The sequence below is a fragment of the Ostrinia furnacalis genome, unplaced genomic scaffold, assembly GCF_004193835.3.
Source record: "Ostrinia furnacalis isolate ACB-3 unplaced genomic scaffold, ASM419383v2 OfSCF3544, whole genome shotgun sequence".
Taxonomy (NCBI): Eukaryota; Metazoa; Arthropoda; class Insecta; order Lepidoptera; family Crambidae; genus Ostrinia; species Ostrinia furnacalis.
Window position 1 is genome coordinate 364683 of NW_021133783.1, and position 25733 is coordinate 390415.

General features: G+C 37.6%; 3 protein-coding genes across 3 annotated transcripts; 2 read left to right on the forward strand and 1 right to left on the reverse strand.

Moving 5' to 3' along the window:
• Window positions 1-14902, reverse strand: LOC114357924 (uncharacterized). The gene is made up of 3 exons (XM_028311731.1): window positions 14453-14902; window positions 2942-4307; window positions 1-2765 (listed from the first exon to the last, which is right to left on the reverse strand). The coding sequence occupies exons 1-3, from the start codon at window positions 14473-14475 to the stop codon at window positions 1053-1055; spliced, it is 3102 nt and encodes a 1033-aa protein (XP_028167532.1). The 5' UTR covers window positions 14476-14902; the 3' UTR covers window positions 1-1052.
• Window positions 14903-17354: 2452 nt separating this feature from the next.
• LOC114357906 (lymphokine-activated killer T-cell-originated protein kinase homolog) lies at window positions 17355-20053 on the forward strand. Its single transcript, XM_028311704.1, has 5 exons — window positions 17355-17626; window positions 17712-18007; window positions 18087-18285; window positions 18526-18732; window positions 20049-20053. The coding sequence occupies exons 1-5, from the start codon at window positions 17527-17529 to the stop codon at window positions 20051-20053; spliced, it is 807 nt and encodes a 268-aa protein (XP_028167505.1). The 5' UTR covers window positions 17355-17526.
• A 1776-nt stretch (window positions 20054-21829) lies between these two features.
• Window positions 21830-24999, forward strand: LOC114357914 (lymphokine-activated killer T-cell-originated protein kinase homolog). The gene is made up of 5 exons (XM_028311716.1): window positions 21830-22096; window positions 22182-22477; window positions 22685-22883; window positions 23550-23756; window positions 24741-24999. Exons 1-5 carry the CDS (start codon window positions 21997-21999, stop codon window positions 24896-24898), a joined length of 960 nt encoding a protein of 319 aa, XP_028167517.1. The 5' UTR covers window positions 21830-21996; the 3' UTR covers window positions 24899-24999.
• The last annotated feature ends 734 nt before the right edge of the window (window positions 25000-25733 follow it).

The window sequence follows — 25733 nt, forward strand, 5'->3', positions numbered from 1 at the left end:
CGTAGACAATAAAAATGCAACAATACGTAGGTAATGTACTACTTACGAACATGAAAGTTTATTATCACTTGCTCACAACACGGTCACTAGAATTACAGGTAACAACCTTAACACATAATACCTGTTATCAAATACGACAAGTAATCCAATACATAACTTCAAGCCGCATTCATTTACCGACGTTATGATACAATATTTTAAATTTATAAGTACTACTTTAATAAATATAGTAGGTACTCGTTAGTGTTACGAACGAGTGCAGTCGCCAACACTGACCAAAAAGATTGAAATACTATTTACAACATTAACTTGGCTTAAATATCTTAGTCAGTGCATCTTTGGCAATGTCATTATACATAATAAATTCAGTCTACACATACATACTGTCAAAAGCAGGTACCAATGCCTAGTTATTTGTCTGTTACAATTGTTAACGAAACATTGAATGTGACCAACAATGCACAGTAAAAGTAGTTTACAGTACAAGTGAAATCAGTTTTAGCTTACTGCTAGGAGCTTCGTATTTAATAAGCATAGTAATAGACGAAAAATATCAACAGAACGGTGAAGCAATTTAGGTATTCCGTGTTACCTGTGGTATTACTATGATTATCAAGCACTGAAACATCCAAATAAAGGACCTGACTCGTCTGACAATCCAAAGTTTACTCAAGATCTCCAGCTCGTATTAATAATCGAAACTTGCGTTACAGCTCAAAATTAAATGTTTACTCATGCCTCCAAAATCCAACTTAAAAGCCCAATCGCAAGCATCGGTTATTAACAGGCGCCTAAGTAGTAGGTAATTAAACTTAGGTGTAGCCTATATTTAGGTTCCTAATTAAGTTAACTTTAAAAGTATCTAACTAGCACTAATTAGTTTTCATAACTTATAAGGCACACATTAATTGCTACAATACGAAAACTCAACACAACTGGATAATATACCCGGTGAAAAAGTTGTATCCGTCGCTCTCTATCCGGCCACTGAAGTTTTTATGGCAATCTACAGCTACAAAACCTTAATCGTAAGCTAATGGGGCGCGTCGGTTTCATAATCTATAGCTGAAGGGCATCGTGGCGGGCTTCTCGGCCTCCTCTTTCTCCTCCTGTTCGGGCACGTAGTAGTGCAGCTCGTAGGCCGGCGACAGCTCCACCTTCATGTCGCAGCAGGGTCGACCTGGCATAGGTGCGGGCGCTCCGCCGTATTGTCGCTTCAGGAAGGCAGTCGACGACGCTAGAACCCTCCCGTTCTCGTCCGCCTTCATATGCACGACGCTGTTGTTATACAAAATCGGGAAATCCACCTTAAACCGCTCGCTGTTCTGGTTGAAGTTCTCCACGAACCTGCTCAGTATGTCCTTGCGGAAGTTGGGGTCGTAATCATAATCGTCGTCGAGGCGCACCCGCGTCGGGTCCCTCTCCCTGCCCGCGGTGACGCCTACGAGCGGAGCCTCCGTGTAGGGCTGCATGAACTCCGCGCTCTTGTCGTAGTTGTCCTTCACGGCCTCGTCGATCAGGTCCTTGAAGTGCCTGATGACATACGACGCTCGGTTGAACGTTTCGTCATTGTTCGCCGGGTACCTATTATTGTGGTCGACTACGCGTGGCGGACTCGTATCGTAAACTGTCTTCGCCAAATTGCCGGGTTTGAACTGACGCATCTTGCCCGGTATTGCGCTGGTCTCCTTGAGGCGTTGCGTGGTCTTGTACTCCATGGAGGCGGGCGGCGGCGTGAAGGGGGACACGGGGGAGCTCTTCGGTGGCTCGCTGTACGCGAACATGTTCACTTTTTTCTGGAAATCGCTGTCATAATCGTTTATGTTGACCTTCTGGGGCTCGCTGCGCGGCTTCTCGCGCGGAGGGAAGTACTGCACAGTGGGCCTCCTGTCCGGTAACATAGTTTTCATAGGCTTGGTAAACATCGTGGGCATCGTGGCAGGAGTTGTGACCTTGTCCTTGCCGAACAGATGCGTAGTAAACTTCTTCAAGTCTATTTTGGATAGGCTGAGGTAATCGGCATCGTACTCGTCGGTGGTGTCATAGTATTCGGCGAATTTATTCATCTTCTTTGGTTTTTTAGTGGTAGTGACTGTCTCCTCCTTGTACATGTACACGCCGGGTGTAATCGTGGGTCGTGTTGCAACTTCTTTTCTTACTGAAGGTGTAGTTAGAAAACTCTCAAAGAAAAGTGGCCCCTCTATGTCCATCACTGGTACAGGAACCGCGTCCTGTTTAGGAGTACTTGAGGTTTCACCCGAGTTTTCCTCGTAGTCACTATAAACCATATCACCGAATTGATTTAACTTCTTCTTTTTGGACTTTCTTACTTCTGCTATTTTTTCAAGCCTCTCTCTCAAATCTGGTACTTCATTTTTATTTTCCTTTTCAGACCAGTTATTCAGCTCAGCCTCTGTTTTGTTTTTCAGTACTTGAGTGAATGGTTTAGATGCGTTTTTAGCTTTAAACACGATACCTAGGTAACTGAGGCTTTCATTTCTCCAGCTGTTGTCATCGGGGTGTCTTATGTAAGGTTTCGACGGCTGCACTTCTATTTTCTTCATGGGTTTGTAGTTCGACCTTGAAGTGTAAAGAGCGTTTTTTCCGAGACTGATTGGTTTCACACTTAGAGAGTCGTCTGCATTGTTTTCGAGAGGCTTTACTTTGTTGATATCTTGTTGTTCTTCGCTGTATCTTTTAGAATTCTCCTCGTGGTCGCTTAGGACGGCTTCTTTCATTAGTTCTTCTTTTATTGCATCATCGGCCTGTAAAATAACAAATCAATGTAAGAAACTAGCCATTAAATCAGATGGGTTAATTTTATGCAAAATCTAAGTATAATGTAAAGTTATTGTAAAACTTGAGAACTGTTACTTTAATAAGCTGATAACGTTGTCAAAGTATCTTATTACATAGTAGCTAGGTAGGTGTAATAACTTACCAACTGACTCTGCGATTCTACTATGGTAGAATTCTTTAGTTCAGGTCCATCATTATCTTGTGTGTCTATCTCGAACATAGACCCAAGTAGTTCTGTTTCATTTAGTTTACCATCTTCATATTGTTCCGTGGTGGTCGCTTCATCAGTGTCTTGTCTTGCAGACAAATCTAAATAGCCAGCTCTTCTTGAAGCCAGAGAACCACGAAGATTCTGTTCATTTTTGATTTCTGAGCTTATGGGACGTGTCGAGGGTAACGACTCAGTTCCCGTTTCAGGTATATTATTAAAAACTTGCGATGTGGAAGACCATTTCAAACCTTCTGTTTCTAGGGCAGTGGTCTTCGTATTTGAGTTAAATCCTTGTGTTGTTGGAGAACCACTTACGGCGTTTTCTAGCGTTACTCTTGATGAAACGGACTCGGCTTTCTCCAATTCTTCAGCCTCAGTGGTTACACCCTCAGTTTCTGGAGTCGGGATTATACGTTTTCTTTCAATAGTGGTATATTTCTTCCATGAAGGATCGTTAGTTGGTGAATTAGAAAATGCTCCAACCATGGCTTCTGTGTGTGCTGTAGAATCCGTTGCAGTGGTGTCTTTCTCAACTTCATCCAATTTTGTGGTGTCAGTTTCAAATTTAGTTTGCGGTGTAGTACTTTTTTTAATGATTTGATAAATTATGATTTCTTCTTTTGTTGTGTCCGAGCTGATTGAGTCGTCTTGAGGTTTTGTGACAAGTGTAGTTGTTTCTTCTGTCGGGTTATCTGTCGTTGTAAATCCAGTAGTTGTTATGTGTGTGTCGTCTGTACCAGAGCTGTCCGCCTCCGAACATTCAGTACTTGTTGAATAATAATCGCTGTCATCATTTGTTACTTGAGTTTGGATTTTTAAACTTTGTGGAGTTGATTCAACTGAAATGGAACTGTTCTTTTTATTTGAGGCATTGGCAATAGACTCTGCTCTGGCTTTAAATGTATTTGCTTTACCAATAGCATATTGTGTAGTCGTTTCTGTGTTTTTTCGTATCGTTGTGTGATCAGATTGCTTTGTGACGTCATCACTCTCGTTCGGCAGTTTCGCCGTGGTAGTTTGTATCGCAACTCTCTTACCAGCTGAAGCAAACTTATTGTCTGGTCCTAAAACATTAGCCGAGTTTCTGATGGAAGATTTTCTAGTGCCGTATTTAATGTACTTCCTTTCATTGTTCAGCTTTGACGATTCGCTTTTCACCTCCAATAAGGCACTTCCTTCTGCTGCGAGATCCAAATCCACGGACTTTAACGTAGTAGTCCTCGCTCTACGGATTGTGAAGGCACTCACCGGTGATTCAGGTATTAGTATGACGATTAACAAGTAAATCGCGAATGACCTGCAACAACAATACAGAATTGTTAGTAAATTTTGAAAAACCTTCAAATAACGGCAATACCGACATCCAATGGGAAAAAAGATAAATTAGAAAACAATAGTCAAGGTTCTCAATAAGAATAATAAACTGAAATAACTATTAACAAAACTTACTTAAATTCTAAAAACGCATGCATTATTTGAGATCACCGTATAATCTACTGGATAAGCATCATCTCCTACTGCCAGAAAGAAAATGAGACCTCGTGTCACTGGAAACTACTTATAACATTAATAAGTTTCTGGTGTTTTTTACCGGCGCCCTCGTCAGCCGGCGGCGGACAATGGTTGTTATCAAACATCACGCACTGTTGCGGCCCCCGCTGTGTTATTATATAAGTTTTATCACAGTTCTCGGCTGTTTATTAAACTATGACAGGCGCCATTGTTACATTCTTTCGTCTAATGTTTTTCTTTATTGTCAAAGGTTTATTAATCACGTATCTATGTACATAATATAGGTACATAGTGATATTATCGTCTATCCTGAAACATTGTTAAAACTATCGTTGTATGGTTTTCTTCCATCTTTTATTTCAACTTGAAAGTAACTTCCCCTTAAGAACCGATATCTAGCAAACAGATTTTGGACCTTTTTTTCGCGCTGTTATCAATAATTAGATTTTCAATATTATGTGCATAAGGAAACTAACGTCCTGTTTTTTACCTCAGCATAATCAATCATAATTGGCACATCACCTTTGACCCTTTGAATTATGTCTAAACACTAATTTATTGACCATAGTGTTGACTTATCATCAGCTATAAGTTTTTCTTATTGTTGCAGATTTTTAGTTAGAAAATAATTGCTACGTTGATAATGGCAGGTCGAATTAGGTAGGCACCTGACGATGTCAATGATGGCATTGGATATACTTGACCTCCGCTAGTTCCGTAATTTGCTTCTAATTTTGTAGCTTATTATTTAATTGCTAGATATTACATGACTATTTTAGCAATCATTATTTATTTGTTTTGAAAGTTATTCTCTAATTAGAAGTCATTATCATAATTTCTTAATTGGTTTATGAATAAAATAGATATAAATATCTTCTAATATTAGCACAAGGCACGGGTCTCCTCATAATGAATTAGCTAGAGTAACTCGAATAATAAATACTGCTATAAACAGCGTATTTTATTGGGCAAAGGATACACGCTGCCAAAGCTGATATCATTAAGTACCATGTAATTAGCGGATTGAAAAGTAATTGCGAAGGTTTCAAACTTTATCGAATTCAATCATAACATTTTTTTATTTCGATATCCTTGTAGTACAAACTGAAAATCGTTAGAGGAAATAGACCATATCGCGTATTTTCAAAACATTTATTGGGTAATATTTGGAAATTTGTAAAAATATATGTGGTTAACGACCAATTAACCTTCATTATCACTTCTCTGATCGTTTATTTGAAAATTAAACTGACTTTTTTTTACTACAAATAACTTGAAAAATGTATGTTCGTTAAACCACAGAATAATAATGTACTGTTAAACTGCTAATGGAACATATTCCCTGGTTTGTTTTATTGAACACATTATGACTTCCCGCCAAAGCGAACACGCAGAGTTCGCTCTTCGCAGAAACCGTGGCGTGTCGGATATCGGATATTCGGGAAAAGTGGAAACCTACGGTTAATCGAGGATATTAATCTGATTAATTACATCCCCAGCTGGCCAGGTCTCCAATTACAACAGGATGTACTGCATCCTCGTGCTGTAAAACGTTTTGTCCGTTTCGGGTAACAATACCAACTAATATGCAAATATGTAGCTAGTTTTCAATTTAATTAAACTTCATTAAATCTACTCTTACCTACTACATTCAGAAGTAGTAACCTTAAACTCAAATTAAAAATATTTTGTTTCTTTTAATTAATAAAGAAAATAAACTTGAATATTGGCAGCGTAACGAGTTCAGGTAGACACGATGTTTATGAATATTGATACTAATTACAATGTTTTACTGCATCAAACCCTTCACAAAGTTACAATTGAAATCAAATTGCAATCGTGTTTGTTTTATCAATTGCTTTGCTATGATACAATCCGCAATGAAGCGGCCTGGACATTGTTCCACGGGTTACGTAGCTCGCTGTTTGCTTACATAATGGCCGCCTAAAGCATTGTAGAATAGTGTAAAAATAAGACAATGCGTGTTTGTTTGCTAGCGCCTCGCGGGGGTCACGGCTTCGATTCCCACCGCCGAATGTTCCTCATGCCAGATATATCAGGCTGGGAGCCGATCATTGTTCGGCGTGAGGGGATTTGGGTCAATGTCTGTTAGATAATAACTGATTACCGGCGTTTTGTAGTTTTTCAATTGCCATAATCGGCTAAAGGTCTTTTTGTGAGGCTAACTGTCGAATTTCATAAACAATGACAAATAAAACGTTGTCTTGAGCGGCATGAGGCAATTAAGTTAATCAACTTAAAAATAAATAAGTACCTATTAAGCATGACATTTCGTAGAGCGAACTCTACATTTTCTTCTGTTAAGATATTTAATTAGTTTCAGGGTTTGGTTGAATAAAATAAGCCATAAGGATTTAAGATCACTTTCTTTCCCGAAAAATAAACGCTTGTGTGTTGGAATTTGTTGTCTCGGAGATTCCAGGTGAACTCATGTTCTGGCGAGGCCTAAGGCATATTTTGGCCAATAGCAATAGCTAAGGTGCCAATCAAGGTCTGAAACCATGGCTGTGAGTCTGTGACCTTAGCTGTTGCAGCCCAAATGATAGAAGATGAGTACAATAAATTACTCGTATATCTTCATTTCATTGAGCTGGCTAGAAGGCTGCTGACTGGCAATAAACGATGACGCCTTACGTATCCGCTATAGAAAAATATTTTCCGTGTCTTCTAACCTAATTTCTCGGGATTTTCACATACTACTGCGAAGTTTCGAGAATGATCTACTAGTGGAGTGTGGTTTCGAATCAGCGCCTCGTGAAGAAACCAGATGACACGCGCTTGACAATAATTGCGCGCGTTACGTCACGTGCGCGTGCGACTGGCCATCCGAAACATGGAGTTGTTTGCGTATTGATTGGCAAAGCGAAAAGTGGACAGTTCACTCCTCTGATTTTAATTATAGGATTGCTTTTAGTATCGAAATGATATTGTGAAAGGTTTTTTAATTATTGCGGTAAAAACTGATACTTAAATTTCACTGATGGAGTCAGGATTCGTAAAATTTTATTGATAGATTAATTTTATTTTACAACATTAAGGATTTCCTGTTGTCGTATTTGAACTGGGAATATGTACATACTGTACAAGTACCTACCATTTTTCAGTTTCAGTTCTTCTTCTTCTTGTCGTATCGACAACAAACCTATTACAGTGTCAGCCAGTGGCGGATTTACCAATAGGCCAAGTAGGCCAGTGCCTAGGGCGGCAGATTTAGAGGGGCGGCAAATTTAGCATTTTTTTTACAGGAAAAAAATAATATAATTATACGTATACCTACACAATCCATATATGTATAAATAAACGATTTCAATAAAAATAAAATAAAAAACTCTTAAGTAACACAGGATCTTCGGAGCCTAGCATCTCTCCACAACTTCGTGTATATTGTTTTACAGGGTAGCCCAGAAGAAAATTCACTTTTGAAAATTCAAGGAAACGAAAACTGTACATTTTTGTAGAACTTAAGCTATTGCAATTTAAAGGCCACGCGCGAAATTATGCTTTGTTGGCGCGGTGGCGGCGTGGCGGCGGTTTTACTCGGTGCGTATGAACAGTGTAGCGGCGCGGCGACGGCGGTGGCAGCGTCGTGTGCAGGAGCCCTTAGGCCTCAGCCTCGAATTTAGCGGGCAGCGGGGCGGGAGCGGCGGCTCCTGCCGCTCCCGCGCCGCTACCGCCGCCGCCCCGCTGCCCACTAAATTCGAGGCTGAGGCCTTAGAGTTACCTCAAAATGGATTCAGGATGGATGAATGCTGCAGATTTTTTGGATTATTAGAGTATACTCTGCTCATAAGGTAACCTCACAAAAAGAAGTCTGCTGGAATGAGATTAGCGCTTCTTAGAGGCAGTGAGATTTCACCACTGCTTAATTGGTTTGTTGCATTGAAAGGATGATTAATTTTTGAGAGTGCTATACTGGATTTGCAAGGTTATGATCGGAGCACTTGGTATCATCAAGATGGGGCTACGTGTCACACTTCAACTGAGAGCATTTAGATGGTAAGAGACATGTTCCCACAAAAAAATAATTTCAGGCAGGGGTGACATCTCCTGGTCACCAGGAAGCCCTGATCTCACTCCAGAAAATTACTTTTTGTGGTGTTACATTAGGAATAGAGTATACTTTTTTAATCCAACAACCATGCAGCAACTGAAGCTGAGCATTCGGCAAAAAATTGAAAATAGGTTTCAAAGTAATTCTGACGAACGCATTCCGAAATGACGAAATTTTCTTCTGGGCCACCCTGTATTACCAAGCCTTGATCTTTCTATTTACCTTTAAGTAGTTCTTAGCTAATTATACTGGATATAGCACTTCGCATGGCTCTGTGCTGTGCACACCGGTGACAAATTGTTCAGGTGGGAAGCTTTTCTTGCTTAAAACGGGTTAATAACTATCTACGATCTACTTTAAGTCAAGAAAAGCTTATAGGCCAGTAGAATTAAACACAAAAATGAATTAAATCGGAAATAATTCCTACTAAAGATTTTAGTGCTTTAATGGCTTCATTAGTTGCCCATAAAGACTCTCCTAGGTTTTCGACTTCGACGGAGTTGTGCTTAAGTAAAAATTAAATATGTGTATAATTAATGACCCTCTCCACGTCCAATGGCTCGTTACCCGCAGGCTTCCAAGTCTTGAAAAGGAGCGCCTCAACCAGTGTAACCCTATTAAGGCTTACAAGCTGGATGCGCCTATCCTTGTCTGTGTTACCTACTGTGGCTGCCCCTCTTCCTTGTATCCTCCTGCAGGACTACTTGCCTAGCCGTATGCCTGGTCTAAGGTTCGACGCAAAAAAACAACAACAACAAGTTCATATTAAAACGCTGAAGAGTATTTTGTGTGTTTGTTTGAACGCGCTAATCTCAAATATTACTTGTTTGATTGAAATAATTATTTTTGTGTTGAATAGCTCATAAATTGAGGAAGGCTTTAGGATATATACAATTACTCTACGACTAATAGAGGCGAAGCAGTAAAGAAAAATGTTGCAAGCACGGAAAATAGTATTTAAACTATTTTCACGCGTACGAAGTTGATTTTGTGGCGTCGAACCTTGGACCAGGCATATGGCTAAGCAATGCAATCGTACAGGAGGGTACAAGGAAGAGGGGCAGCCACATTAGGTAACACGGAGTCGTTCAGGAGAGTGCCAGGAAGAGGTGCAGCAACCGCAGTTAAGGAACGGCTGGGACGAACAAGGATAAGCGAATCCAACTCGTGAGCCTTGACAGGAATACGCTGGTTAAGGCGACACTTTACAAGGCTTGGGAGCCTACGGGTGACTAGCCATTGGACGTGGAGAGGCTCATTAATTATACACATATTTTCTACTTTGCCGAACATTTACACGAGAACGGTTTGTCCAAAACATATGAATTTGGTCTTATTTAATGCAAGATTAAATGTTCCTTCAACCGTCAGAAGGACCACTTTTCGATAGGGTAAGTCCTTTACGCGGTATAACCGGAAAACCTAAAAAGCGCCCCTTTCGGGGGCCCCCACCACTTAAGCACAACTCCGTCGAAGTCGAAAACCTAGGAAACTCTTAATGGGCAACCAATGAAGCCATTAAAGCAATAAAATCTTTTGTAGGAATTATTTCCGATTTAAAATCTAATTCTTCTGGCCTATTAATGATTTATCTCTTTTGTGCATACAGTCAGAACCTATGAAAAAGATTTCATACGTCGATATAATTAATGATTTTGCAAATTTACAATCTCGCAAGAAAATAATGTAAAACTTATTTGATAACTAAATTGTTAACATGTTATATTTTAATAGAAATTGTTTGTAGTGTTTTTAAACTGTTAAGTCCAATAAAAAATATTTACCAAAAACAATGTTTGGTTAGTAAACAACAAACAGTAAACACAACACATTATTTTGTCTGTGTTCATAGTGTAGGTATTTTTAAGTCATGCCTTTGCCCACCTTAGGATTAGTTCATACTGCTGTTTTTAGGTCAACATTAAACTCTTCATTACATAGCGGGTTGCAATAATAATCTAGTAACTGACAGAAATATCATTAAGTTCACAATCATACTAATAACAGTATTAAACTAACGTATTGAGTTTCAAAAGTCAGTAGGTAGGGGCGGCAAAAATTGAATGGCCTACTAGCGGCAAATTTGTAAATCCGCCACTGGTGTCAGCCGAAAACTCCGCTACAAGAGTGGCGTTGTGAAGTAGCAGTAGAATTCATTTAATCACGATATTTGCAGTTCAAAGTTCATTTACAAATTTTTAATGGAAATGAATCCATTTAATTTCAATTAGTCTACTTATTTAAATTAGGCAACTTGAAACCGGCAGAAAGTTTAACACCCAAATATGAATGATCTGTAAGAGTAGGCGCACACCGTTGATTTTTCGTCGGCCGATAGTTTAGTCGGGCAGTTGATCAGTATGGGCATGTATGGGAGTGCGCACACTATGCCGATTCGATTTGGCCGATTCTTCATACAAATTAAAATCGGGCACAACTATCGGCCAACTAAAAATCAACGGTGTGGCCTACTCTAAAGGTAACATATTGTTTGTCAAGGTTACCATGTCAGACAGAAAGTGGCCCATGAAATTTGACACTAGGATTTTGCCTCTAGTTGTTGCAATATGAACTTTTGTCAAATGACCAGCCAGTAATAGGGTAAATGAGACGCAGTGTGGTTTGGTAGATGTTCCCGTGTAGTAGACCTGTAGACTACAAATTCTCTTTTCTAGGGTAGAGAAACATGATCTCGAGATATTAAGAAAGTCAAATAATATCATTTGTTTAGCCTATATCGTCTTCCGAGTAGTAAAATACAATATTATAGTATAATAATATTAATTATTCACTCAATCGCATTCTCTGCGCGCGCGCCGCCCAAGCGTGAAATTCACGCATTTCCAATATTTCCATTTTGTTCTAATTATTAAGCATTTGGCAAGTTTGACGCAATCCGGTGGTCGGCGTTATTGATGAGCCCTGGCGTGCCTCTGTTTACAATACAATTCTTTTCCCAATTAGTGCCGACTTATAAGACAATAATAAATAGGCTGTTTTATTTGTTTTCGAGTATGTTGTTAGCCTCAATCAACTTTGACAGGGCATCGCAACTAGCGAGTGCGGTGTAATAGAGCAGCCAGCCGATGCGATTATTATTAGACTCTGAAAATTAAATATCCAACTAAGAATTTGAATTTTCATCAATGGTAGAGCTCCAGAAGAAAAAAAATTAAGTAAAATATTATTTTGAATTTAATACACAAATGTTTCAAGAATTTAACAATTTGTAATATGTACGTACCTACTTACTATATGATTTGTGACAAGCTATAAAAGAATGTTTATTGTTAGGAAGGCGGAAGACAATCGTAAAGTAAATTGGATTATACTACTCGCAGTAATCTTGACATTGCAGTTAGCACATGCAATCCATTATCTTGAGGTCTTTGCTTCTGGGGTCGGATTTTCTGAGCCGCGTCACATGAATCAATTGAAGCGGATTGTAAAAGTGATATAGACAATATTATACTGAAGAAAGACAGCTCAATTTAGGAATCTTAGGTAAAAAAGTACATATAAGATGTCAATCACAATCGAGTGGATGTGCAACCGTCTCTACCTTACATGCAACATCTAGAGCAGTGTCCCGAAATTTTTTCTGTCCAAGGTTCATCTAGGAAATCGGAAAATTTTGGAGGTACCTATCATAGTTACATGAAAAATACATTATTACATAATATTTTATCGAGTGGCTAACGAAACAATATTATTATACCTACCTATTAGCTTGTGCGCTCGTGTTTTTAGGCTGTTGGCTTTTTTCTTCGTTGTGTTGTGTATTTAACTTTAAAAGCCAACTTATTTTTCCGAGCGCACTAACTGGGCCATGACCATTGCGGAAGACTGATCTAGAGTTTTAGACGTATTTGAACATTATTACCATTTAAATCAAAAATTGAAAGTAACTAACTAAAGTTAATTAAAAATTAAACGACGTGAATGATGAATCGCTAGGAATGTTGGATGCCTAGTGTTTCAGTGGGTAAGTAGTTATGAATTTATTAGTATTAGAGATCTGTATTAATATTCTTATTTATTGTTACTTTCAATTAACTGTCGATATTTTGCACTGACGCGTATAAAATAAAAACCGATTTCCATCTTTAAATAGATTTCTCGATCATTAGGTAATTGGATAAATTTGATTTGTCCTCAATAAATGCGAATAAATCAATATTTTCTTTGAAACCTGAACTGTTTTAATGAAAACGAGCGTTTACGCATGCGTGTGCGCACATGTTGACATAATGAACCGAAAGATGGCGTCTGAACATTTCACGCGAACTAAAACAATCGTGTTGCGGTTTTTATTACTTACTTCTTCGTTCTTGTTTTAATCAAAACAAACAAGGGTTGCCTGCTTAGTGCATCTCTACATCAAAGAAAAATAAGAGGTGAAAGAAATGTAGAGAAAATAATTAGTTATTAATGTGACATGTAAGTAATAATCAAAAATAAAATAAGCGGGTATAATTTTCAATCATATTATCTATCTTCTACATAACCTCATCCATCAGTGTCTTCTAGAAGCATCTTGAAGGATATTTTATTGTTCTATTGTTTAATGAACCTGCCTTAGGCAGTTCGATTTTTTCAAGTTGTTTATTTTTTAATTGAGTTTGAGAAGCGACTCTAGTCGCTAAGTTCATAACTAGTGTTTTTCTTCAAGTGACTATCAAAAGAAGAAGAGACATTGTAAATATTTACATTCGTTATTTTTTTCTGCTAGACAGTTGAACTTGATTTATTTTCAAGGCCACGGAATACCATTTAGGGAATTGTTTTCGACTTTCAGATGAAACTTGATACTTGCTTCTTTCATTGAGTGGACTAATAGGTGAACATCATACAGTCGACATCCTATCAATGTAAATGAAAGAAGTATATCTGATATACTTAGATATACTATATCCGAAGCTCCGCTGCGACATCCTTGCCGTGCGTTGCCGCGCTGGCTGCGCGCGCGTCGCATCGTAACCGACGGGTCCGACGACTCGGCAATTAACGAGAACCGAAGGAAACTAGAAAACTGTCCGTAAAGAAAAAACGCGATAAATCCGATCAATACGTATGTAATTAAGTGGCACGTTGGACTCGGATTACGAATCATTAGCAACTTTTTGTAACTTCGTACAAATACTTACGTTTAGATAACTTTACTTAAATTCACTTACCTGGATTACAGCGTAAAATTATTGTAAATATCTGCGATTAGGTATGTCATAGAATTAATTTATCGAATACTTAGTTAGTCAGAATTTATGCAACAGAAAATAAATCCAATTTTTCACTGATGAATATAGATGTAATGAAACCTTTGAATGTTACCTTTGCCCTCCATGATTATTATTTAAAAATATGTAGACACTCAAAACGCATAAAACTTATTTATTTATGCAAGTAGGCTTTTAAAAAGTACTTTTACTTTATTTTCGAATCAACAATGAACTCAAAAATTTATCCAGAGATCAAAAACTTATTAAAATATTTATACAGCACCTGGTGGTTTATTTTTATTAATTACCTACTAAATATTTTATTGTAATTCCATAAATTATACACATTCACAATACCAAATCTAGGTATTTATGTGTAATTAATTTTGTAGTACATACGTAATTACTCGTATTTTAACATAATTTAACATTAACCTAAATAATTCGCTACATTTAACACTAAACTAACATGTCAAATTGCAAAGGTTTCAGGTATCAGTTAAAACTAAAAACGGAGCCCTGCCTATAATTTTTTAAAGTTAGTAAATCACACCATAACATTACACAATTTAATCTAAAACCGCACACCACAAATAACACCCCATAAACAACGTTGGGCGCCACTCCTGCGCAACTCACCTGTAAGTGTTGCACGGCGACATCTTGCGGCAGCGTGCGACACTGGCGCGGCCGTTACTCGCGCGCTCCGCGAAGTCACTGACGCGCGCGCACCGAGCTTCCTTCCATTGACCAACCGATTAGAGAACTAAGGACATTTGCTCTTCACCTATTAACTCCAGCACCCTAGTTCCTCAGCCTTGGTTTTCCATTTTCACACACGGTTTAACCGCTAATTCAGTAATTTTGTGACAGTATGATTGCTTGGATTAAGACATAGGTATCCATAATGTATGCATGCACCTTTTTCAGATTCCGCTATGCGCCCGCGCGTAATGATTGTAACATCGATCGATATTCAAACGAATGCAGATTGATGCGTGTTCGTGGAGTAACGAGACTTCATAAGACGCATCGGTAACAAACAATATCAATGAAAGTTATAGTTTCTCTGATTGGTGATTTGTGGCATTTAGTAGTATTTCATTTAAATCATCCCCAATACGTTCTTCTATCTACCACTTCACTGCGTTTATTGTGGCAATTTTTAGAATCGAACGAAGATTTCGTGTCTGAGCAAGCACGATCAACTGCTGTTACGTTAGATTCTGGTAAGTAATCGTGCGTGCGTTCCACCACCATAGACTCAATGCAATATTATTATACCAACAGTCACAGTTCGGATAAAAAAATTAAAACAATGTAGGCCTATTTTTTGGGCATTGTCTAAAATAAGTCGTCACAATACGATGAGCAGTGTCTTTTAATTTCTTTACGGACTCTAAAAATAAAGATTTTTTATGATTAAAGCCTCTAAATTTTCCTGATCTAGGTAGCTGACTCGTGATACAAGCATATTTAGCTTAGTACGAGGGACCAACGGGACTATTAGTTTGTGTACCCAATAACAAATTACTAATAATCTTGTTTTTAACAAAAAAAAATACCTACAAGTTTGTACGGAACCCTCGGTCCGACTCGCAATTGGCTGGGTTTTTCAGTTGTTTTTACGTAGACCAGTCTTTCCCAAAGTGGGCGATAACGCTCCCTTGTGGGCGCTGCAGGCTTAAAGGGGGGCGGTAAGAGACCCAGAAAAAAAATGGGGACGTTGTGTAGAGGCTTGGGAGGCGTCATTTACTAAGAGGTCTCTTAGACACCGACTGAGCACTCGACTCTCAACTACAAATGGGGGCGCTAAAAAGAATTTATTCTCAAAGTGGGCAGTAGACAAAATAAATTTGGGAACCGCTGACGTAGAGTAACAAACATTCATCACAAACTTTCGCATTTGTTTGTAGATATATACGTAACACTTATATTGCATATTTTTCAATGGTTTCAATTTCAACAGGGTGATTGATTTAATAGGTACGAGTACCTATTATACTAAATTATTGCGTTGTGTGTGCCTAAATGAGACATCCTTAAGGAAATTACTTGAACAAGCATTAATAAATAAACTTACATTACATCCGCACTTCATTAGTCAGACGAACGGTGTTTTTCTACATTACAGAAGAGTATTAACTTCAAATTTCGAGGCTATTTCTGTTGGATGTTTCTTAGGCATCTTACGCTGAGTTTCACTATCTTACTTTAACTTTGACAAACGTCTAAAATCTGTCAATTTCCATACAAAAAACACCGGTCATCGTCAAAGTTACGGTCAAAGTTAGGTGGTGCAACTCAGCCATTTGACACCACTAAGTACTTAAGTAGTCAGTATTTTGTTTCTTGTGTTAAAAAGCAGTAAACGTTTTTTTATTTATTTTATTACAATTTAACTATTTACTTTTTATGAGTTGTAAAAACGTGCAGCAGATCCTCCCATTTCACAAAGGTTTTTTGTGACTTCACCAGACCAGCTCGAAAAATATTGTTTTACAGATTTGTTTTCAGAGCTTAATTGAAGGTGTTATAAAGAAGCTGTTATTTAACTAACTCCAAAACTACTTGCAAACGTACTTTTCACGTCTTATAATATTTTTGGATAAAAGTACCTATGTACCTGGAATTACGAAAATAAAGAAATTTGATTTGATTTGATTTACAGCTGTGTATAGCGTTTGAATCCATATCCAACAAACAGGTTTATTTGATTAATGTATTCTAAATTAATAATAAATAAGAAGTCTGTCTGTTAATTTATTGTGCTCACGTATAATATCTTTCAACATTACGCCACATATTTGGCGTGCGCACGCGTCATTGGCGGGCTCGCGCCGCGGAAATGTCTCAACAACTGATCCTTGGGCTTATGGCTAGATTTCTTCATTAGTTATCCACTGTCAGTAACTAGTCTAGTCAGATGTCACAAATTAATTTCCCTATATCGTATTACAAAATATATCTAAGTTCGGTATTACATGTAAAATAAACTAACAAGCTCATTACGGAGAAGGTTACAAAGTTATTTTTCTATTAGATATCGCAAAAAGCTTACAAAAACTAATATTATATCCCAAAGCCATTTTAGTAAAAGTGCATCTCTGAATCCCATTTCGAACTTTGCCGCGTTGGTGTACCCACCTTGTTTAAATTCCCGCGCCGCACATTAGGCCGTAGATTAAATAACTATGTTGCCAGTCTTAACAATCCTTTTTTGTCAACGAACTCGAAAGAAAACGGGCTGAAGGATGATCAAAATTCGACGTAACCCAGTCGCAGACTAGATTAAATATTGTTAGTTGATATCCAACCAACTATAAAAACAAACATTCAGATAAGTTTCAATTGAAAATGTTGCAACATTTTAAATTCGAACTACAATTTTCGCGTGAGGTCTCAGCCAAGTGTCGCTCGCATCTATCAGAAATTAATACAGAAACTCATTTTACATCATTTTGAATCCCCTTATTTTTTATTTATTCGGTAATGTGCAAACCACACACAGCCAAAGCCAATCCAACCGACGACAAAAAAAGATGGCGTCGCTTTCCGGCTAATGCCAAAAAAGTTTTAAAATTCGTTCGTTGGGTGGGAGTGAAAAACAAAACAAACATTTTTGTTGAAATTAATATCTTGCAAAACACTCTAATTTATATAAAGTTTAAATTAGTGTATTACACATAAACAAGAACATATTTAAACCAACCATGACAGAATTTGTGACGCCGATTAAGAAGAAGACAGTGGAGTCAGAAGTTGTTACCATTCCTCCTTCTCCCTTTCTAAACAGACTTGGATATGGCACAGGTACGTCTAAAATTAACTAGTCTATACGCTAGATATATTCAAATATCAAGTGACTGTTGAAATAATCAATAATACATAATTTCAGGCGTGAATGTAATGCAACTAGTTAGATCGCCTAGAGCTGGTCAAATGCGGTCTCCATGGGCTCTAAAAATGTTGAACAAGCGAGTAAAACCCTGCAAAGTGTACTCTGAGCGCTTGAAAGTGGAGGCGGACCTTTTACAGAAGATGTCCCACCCGAACATAGTTGGGTTCCGAGCGTTCAGTAATAATAAGATCCTATATTTGGGCATGGAGGCCTGTGACCTGTCTCTGGGAGACATGATTGAGAAGAGAGTGGAAGATGACGGGGAGCCCTTTGCTCCTAAACAAATTTTAAAGGTGCGTCTTAGAATTATAGTAATTCCTTGAATATTACTTACTATTATTTTGACTAACTAAATGTTTTTATGGTTTTCAGGTGGCTTTAGACATTTCAGAGGCACTTGACTACCTCCACACGAAGATACAGATCTTACATGGAGACATGAAGTCGTACAACATTCTTGTGAATGGTGACTTTGTGATCTGCAAACTGTGCGACTTCGGAGTCACCCTGCCACTTGATGAGAACGGTGTCTTTGACAAGAAGAAAGCTGGGAAGAAGGCAGTTTACTTTGGTATGTTAATAAAATTAGCATTTTTCCCCCAAAGCCCCGCCCCCTTTTCACATCTATCTTAAGTTTTTGATCTGTGGTATGAACCAATAATAGTAAGAACTATACATAGAAAAAAAATACACAAATACAACAATAATTCAGCCATTTATTGCTTTAAATTACACTAGTACTTACAGTGGATTTAACTAATCAAATTAATATTTTTTTGGTTCAATAAAAGATATTGTTGAATTATTCCAGGCACTGAAGCATGGAGTGCCCCAGAAGTGATCCACGGTGGGCAGATCACCACCAAAACAGACATCTGGCCGCTCGGGCTCACGCTGTGGGAGATGATGGCGCTGATGCCCCCGCACACGCAGGACGAGACCATGGACGCTAGTGTGGTGGAGCTTAATGACACGGAGGCCAGTATGGAGGAAGAGGATTACTTCTCTGAGAGATATGGTGAGTGTGCAATAAAATTACAATGTTCTTTTGCTCAACTGGCATCCGCAGAATACCAGTGGTTGTGACGCGCTCTCTGCTGTCACGGCTTATACTGAGCAGATGCCATTTTGGTGTATGTACCTTACTGTTTGGTATACAGGGTGTTAGGTAAATGGGTATATGAGCCGACACTAGCCCATGTTAACATGGTCATATAAATGGTATGGTGAAGTCAGAAAATTGATATCTTCATTTTAATTATTTTAATTTTCATACAAATCGGATTTTATAAAATTTATTTTGTATGAAAATTAAAAAAATCAAAATGATGATATCAAATTTCTGACTTCACCATACCATTTATATGACCATGTTAACATGGTCTAGTGTCGGCTCATATACCCATTTACCTAACACCCTATATAATAAATAAATATAATAAGTAAATATAATAATATTTATTTGTTATTTTATTTTGTACTTGCATCGAATAAATACTTTTTCTTTCTTTGTAATTAATTAATCAAAATAATATTTTAAAAAAATCAAATTATTTTTAATTTCATAGTGGCAGAATAAGCCTTCTTGATGGTCAACATTATGTAATATGAAGCTTTTGCTCTCACACACTATGCTGTAACTTTTACAGCTCACAGAGAGACTTAAATCTACAGCATTAGCTAAATATTCAGCTATTAGGTCTTAAAGTCAAGTTCAGATTGATTTGTCTACAGTCTACACCATATGCATCTCATCCATCCGTCCATTGATCCATCTGTTGTTTGCCTCCTGTCACATTAAAAAAAATATGCATGTACTGCATGTATGTACAGGGCCATTCCGCTATAGACGATTTCTGACATGGTNCCGCTTTTCTGCTCGACTTGGTGGGGGCACTGCCGTGCCCCCAGATACCAACAGTCATAGTTCGGATAAAAAAATTAAAACAATGTAGGCCTATTTGGGCATTGTCTAAAATAAGTCGTCACAATACGATGGGCAGTGTCTTTTAATTTCTTTACGGACTCTAAAAATACAGATTTTTCTCTAAATTTTCCTGATCTAGGTAGCTGACTCGTGATACAAGTATATTTAGCTTAGTACGAGGGACCAACGGGACTATTAGTTTGTGTACCCAATAACAAATTACTAATAATCTTGTTTTTAACAAAAAAAATACCTACAAGTTTGTACGGAACCCTCGGTCCGACTCGCAATTGGCTGGGTTTTTAAGTTGTTTTTACGTCGAGTAACAAACATTCATCACAAACTTTCGCATTTGTTTGTAGAATAACACTTATATTGCATATTTTTAATGGTTTCAATTTCAACAGGGTGATTGATTTAATAGGTACGAGTACTTAAACTAAATTATTGCGTTGTGCGTGTGCCTAAATGAGACATCCTTAAGGAAATTACTTGAACAAGCAATAATAAATAAACTTATATCCGCACTTCATTAGTCAGACGAACGGTGTTTTTCTACATTACAGAAGAGTATAATAACTTCAAATTTCGAGGCTATTTCTGTTGGATGTTTCTTAGGCATCTTACGCTGAGTTTCACTATCTTACTTTAACTTTGACAAACGTCTAAAATCTGTCAATTTCCATACAAAAAACACCGGTCATCGTCAAAGTTACGGTCAAAGTTAGGTGGTGCAACTCAGCCATTTGACACCACTAAGTACTTAAGTAGTCAGTATTTTGTTTCTTGTGTTAAAAAGCAATAAACGTTTTTTTATTTATTTTATTATAATTTATTTACTTTTTATGAGTTGTAAAAACGTGCAGCAGATCCTCCCATTTCCCAAAGGTTTTTTGTGACTTCACCAGACTAGCTCGAAAAATATTGTTTTACCGATTTGTTTACAGAGCTAAATTGAAGGTGTCATTTAACTAACTCAAACTACGTGCCTAATTTGTAATTTACTTATTTATTACATATTTTAGTATCTCATTATAAGTGAAATGTAAATTTCTTATGAGAATAAAGTTCTTTAAACCTAAGTACAGCTGTATAGCGTTTGAATCCATCCAACAAACAGGTTTATTTGATTAATTAATGTATTCTAAATTAATAATAAATAAGTAGTCTGTCTGCTAATTTATTGTGCGTGATCGCACGTATATCTTTCAACATTACGCCACATATTTGGCGTGCGCACGCGTCATTGCCGGGCTCGCGCCGCGGAAATGTCTCAACAACCGATCCTTGGGCTTATGGCTAGATTTCTTCATTAATTATCCACTCAGTAACTAGTTTAGTCAGATGTCACAAATTAATTTCCCTAAATATCGTATTTCAAATATCTAAGTTAGGTATTACATCTACATCTACACTAATATTATAAAGAGGAAAGATTTCTACCTATTTTTGTATGTTTGTAATGAATAGGCTCAAAAAGTACTGGGCCGATTTGAAAAATTCTTTCACCATTTGAAAGCTAGGTACATTATCCACGAGTAACATAGGCTACATTTTATTTTGGAAAAACATAGGGTTCAGGGGTCCACGCGCGCGAAGCCATGGGCGGAAAGCTAGTGTAAAATAAACCAACATGCTCATTACGGAGAAGTTTACAAAGTTATTTTTCTATTAGATATCTCAAAAAGCTTACAAAAACTAATATTATATCCCAAAGCCATTTTAGTATTAAAAGTGCATCTCTGAATCCCATTTCGAACTTTGCCGCGTTGGTGTACCCACCTCGTTTAAATTCCCGCGCCGCACATTAGGCCGTAGATTAAATAACTATGTTGCCAGTCTTATCAATCCTTTTTTGTCAACGAAGTCGAAAGAAAACGGGCTGAAGGACGATCAAAATTTGACGTAACCCAGTCGCAGACTAGATTAAATTATTGTTAGTTGATAGCCAACCAACTATAAAAACAAACATTCAGATAAGTTTCAACTGAAAATGTTGCAACATTTTAAATTCGAACTACAATTTTCGCGTGAGGTCTCAGCCAAGTGTCGCACGCATCTATCAGAAATTAATACAGAAACTTATTTTACTAACATCATTTTGAATCACCTTATTTTTTATTTATTGGGTAATGTGCAAACCACACACAGCCAAAGCCTTAATCCAACCGACGACAAAAAAAGATGGCGTCGCTTTCCGGCTAATGCCAAAAAAGTTTTAAAATTCGTTCGTTGGGTGGGAGTGAAAAACAAAACAAACATTTTTGTTGAAATTAATATCTTGCAAAACACTCTAATTTATATAAAGTTTAAATTAGTGTATTACACATAAACAAGAACATATTTAAACCAAACATGACAGAATTTGTGACGCCGATTAAGAAGAAGACAGTGGAGTCAGAAGTTGTTACCATTCCTCCTTCTCCCTTTCTAAACAGACTTGGATATGGCACAGGTACGTCTAAAATTAACTAGTCTATACGCTAGATATATTTAAATATCAAGTGACTATTGAAATAATCATTAATACATAATTTCAGGCGTGAATGTAATGCAACTAGTAAGATCGCCTAGAGCTGGTCAAATGCGGTCTCCATGGGCTCTAAAAATGTTGAACAAGCGAGTAAAACCCTGCAAAGTGTACTCTGAGCGCTTGAAAGTGGAGGCAGACCTTTTACAGAAGATGTCCCACCCGAACATAGTTGGGTTCCGAGCGTTCAGTAACAATAAGATCCTGTACTTGGGCATGGAGGCCTGTGACCTGTCTCTGGGAGACATGATTGAGAAGAGAGTGGAAAATGACGGAGAGCCGTTCGCTCCTAAACAAATTTTAAAGGTGCGTCTTAGAATTACAATCCTTCCTCCAGTATAATATTATGATGTTTTGTAACATTATTTATATCCGTTTATAGTTGTCTAGTACCCATAGTACAAGCTTTGCTTAGTTTGGGACTAGAAGCACAATGTAAAAAAATGTCCAAGGATATTTATTATTTAGATTGATTATTCAACTGTGTTGAATAATTGTTTTTATGACTTTCAGGTGGCTCTAGACATTTCAGAGGCACTTGACTACCTCCACACGAAGATGCAGATTTTGCATGGAGACATGAAGTCATACAACATACTTGTGAACGGTGACTTTGTAATTTGCAAACTGTGCGACTTCGGAGTCACTCTGCCACTTGACGAGAATGGTGTCTTTGACAAGAAGAAAGCTGGGAAGAAGGCAGTTTACTTTGGTATGTTATAATACTATTTTTCTAAAATATTTTTTCTTTGTATGAACCATAGAAATCTAGAGAGATGCCAACTAATGAACTGAGTTCGAAACCCAGTGTCGCATTAGAAATTCACACACACAAAGTAATCAAAAAGCCCCACCCCCTTGTCACATCAACCTTTAGTTTTTGATCTATGGTATGAACCAATAATAATAAGAACTATACATAGAAAAAAATACACAAATACAACAGTAATTCAGTCATTTATTGCTTTAAATTACACAAGTAGGTACTTACAGTGGATTTAACAGTAGAATTCCGATTATCCGGATCAATTAAAACCAGGGGTGTTCCGGATATTCGAAAATCCGGATAATCGATTTCAAAGTAAAATCAAACAATAATTAACTTTTTTACAATACAAATATACGGTTACGGTTTTCAATTACATCATTTTAGAGTCTAAAAATCTTAATTTTAGGCCATAGGTCATCTATTTCTTTTAACAATGAACTAAAAAGACGTCCTTACCATGTTACGGTGGCGGCGCCTTCGGTTTTTATGGGTCCAGATCCTGAATCGGAAATTAGAAACCATGAAGAATGAGTCCGGATAATCGAGATTCTACTGTAATCAAATTAATATTTTTTTGGTTCAATAAAAGATATTGTTGAATTATTCCAGGCACTGAAGCATGGAGTGCCCCGGAAGTGATCCACGGTGGGCAGATCACCACCAAAACAGACATCTGGCCGCTCGGGCTCACTCTATGGGAGATGATGGCGCTGATGCCTCCGCACACACAGCAGGACGAGACTATGGACGCTAGTGTCGTGGAGCTTAATGACACGGATGCCAGCATGGAAGAAGATTACTTCTCTGAGAGATATGGTGAGTGAGCAATAAGAATAAGAAAAACTTTATTTGACACAAAAGGAAAATAAAAAACAGAACAAAGGGACTTAAAACTATACATGCATATTTTTGTGCCAAAAAGGCGCCCGCTCAGCATTAGTCGAGCCACGCGTGCCCCGACGCTGGTTTTCAGCGGGCGGCTCTCCACTCCAACCTATATTTTAAATTAAAAAAAGAAAGCAATAATAATCAAAACATTGAAATTGACAAGATGGCGCCACTATCTCACCGCCCCAATTTTTTGCCATGTTTAGCAAATATGGAAATAATTGTTATCTTGTTGTTTAATTAAAATATTGTGCTACTATGTAAATATCCCAGAAGGTGCGCCGGATGCAAGCAACTACCAACCAGGCGATATAGAAATCATTGGGGGAGACCTATGTTCAGCAGTGGATGTCCTGTAGCTGAAATAATAATGATGATGTAAAAATATGCTCATTAATACTGAGTTCTATAGGTGAAAAGCTATGCTGCTAGTGCTCTGTTCATGTATCATTGTAAAAATTTACTTTTTCCAACTTTACTTGAATCTATAACTTTAATTGTCTTTGCAGCCACCAGTCCAGGCTAGGAATGGACCTAAATTGTCCTACATTTCAAAATAAAGCCATTAATGCACACGAATACTTATTTATTTTGGTTTTTCAACAATGAGTACACTATTAAAATTTACATAATTACCAAAATTACATTGCTACGCGTGTAAAGAAATTCACCCTTCATTCACCCACCATTCATCTAACTAAACTCATCCTAAGAGTAAGCGGCGCACACCGTTGATTTTTCGCGGCCGATAGTTTAGTCGGGCTGTTGATCAGTATGGGCATTGGGCATGTATGGGAGTGCGCACACTACGCCGATTCGATTTGGACGATTCTTCATACAATTTGAAATCGGGCACAACTATCGGCCAACTAAAAATCAACGGTGTGCGCCTACTCTAACTCTTCTCCCCAGGAACGCGTCCGCCAGTCCCGGGCAACATATCGGAGCAGGCGTACGCGCACGCTCTCGCCATCTTCTACTGCTGCACAGAAACCATGGCATCCATGCGGCCCAGCGCTCGACACCTCGCCACGGCGGCGGCTGATATGTTGGACCAGGCTGACAGATGAGTGGGCTATCTATAAGTTGGGATGAGCAGTTTTGTAGTGATAAGATTGTATTGTTAGCACTTTGACAGCGTGGCGTTTTATCGCTGCGCCACAGCATAAAGACACAGATTGAGTCTGTGAATTTCTGTCAGAAATATTAGATCACATCTCTGCAAAGATGCTCGCGAATTATATTGTACAGATATAGTGCTGGATGCATTTATGACTGTTTTCGGCATTGACATAATTATTTACGTGTAAAACCAAATAAATCTATCCTATTCCATTCCATCCCATGTGAAAATTAAAAATGTTTATTTCGTGTGTATTGTTGAAGAAGACAGACAGAAGTTTTCTTCTTTTGTTAATGCGTTTTTATAGCCATTATGGACATGTGATCCAACAGTATCTATTTACATGAAGACATGTCCGTGAATATACATTTTGAAAAACTATTGCTTACAAGATCAAGATCATTTTACAGTTGCCTACTGTAACAGACTTATTTTTTACTATGTGACCTGACCACTTCTGTAAGTATTTATTATTATTATTATCACTAGTGTTTTTCTTTTATACAAAAAAAATATGCATTAAAATTAGTGAAACACACTCTTACTTATAACATTATTTATTGCATAAATAGCGTATGGTTTTGTGATTTTGTTTTTATTTTTTGCTAATCGGCACTAGATGTAAGGAGTATCTGTCATTTATAACTGTAAACCATTAAAAATCCTAAAAATATATTAATATACTTATGAGCTTTTGCCCGCGGCTTCACCCGTTCATAAATTATAGCCTATATGTTATTCTGGGTTATCTTATCTTCTTATCTTATATATATAAAAATGAA

Coding starts and splice junctions, on each gene's coding strand:
- LOC114357924 (XM_028311731.1), bottom strand. CDS start 14,475: ATGTCGCCGTGCAACACTTACAG. Junction 4,308..14,452: donor TCGCCGTGCAACACTTACAG/GTGAGTTGCGCA, acceptor TTGTTGTTGCAG/GTCATTCGCGATTTACTTGT. Junction 2,766..2,941: donor TAGAATCGCAGAGTCAGTTG/GTAAGTTATTAC, acceptor GTTATTTTACAG/GCCGATGATGCAATAAAAGA.
- LOC114357906 (XM_028311704.1), top strand. CDS start 17,527: ATGACAGAATTTGTGACGCCGATTAAGAAGAAGACAGTGGAGTCAGAA. Junction 18,008..18,086: donor CTCCTAAACAAATTTTAAAG/GTGCGTCTTAGA, acceptor TATGGTTTTCAG/GTGGCTTTAGACATTTCAGA. Junction 18,286..18,525: donor GAAGAAGGCAGTTTACTTTG/GTATGTTAATAA, acceptor GAATTATTCCAG/GCACTGAAGCATGGAGTGCC.
- LOC114357914 (XM_028311716.1), top strand. CDS start 21,997: ATGACAGAATTTGTGACGCCGATTAAGAAGAAGACAGTGGAGTCAGAA. Junction 22,097..22,181: donor CAGACTTGGATATGGCACAG/GTACGTCTAAAA, acceptor ACATAATTTCAG/GCGTGAATGTAATGCAACTA. Junction 22,478..22,684: donor CTCCTAAACAAATTTTAAAG/GTGCGTCTTAGA, acceptor TATGACTTTCAG/GTGGCTCTAGACATTTCAGA.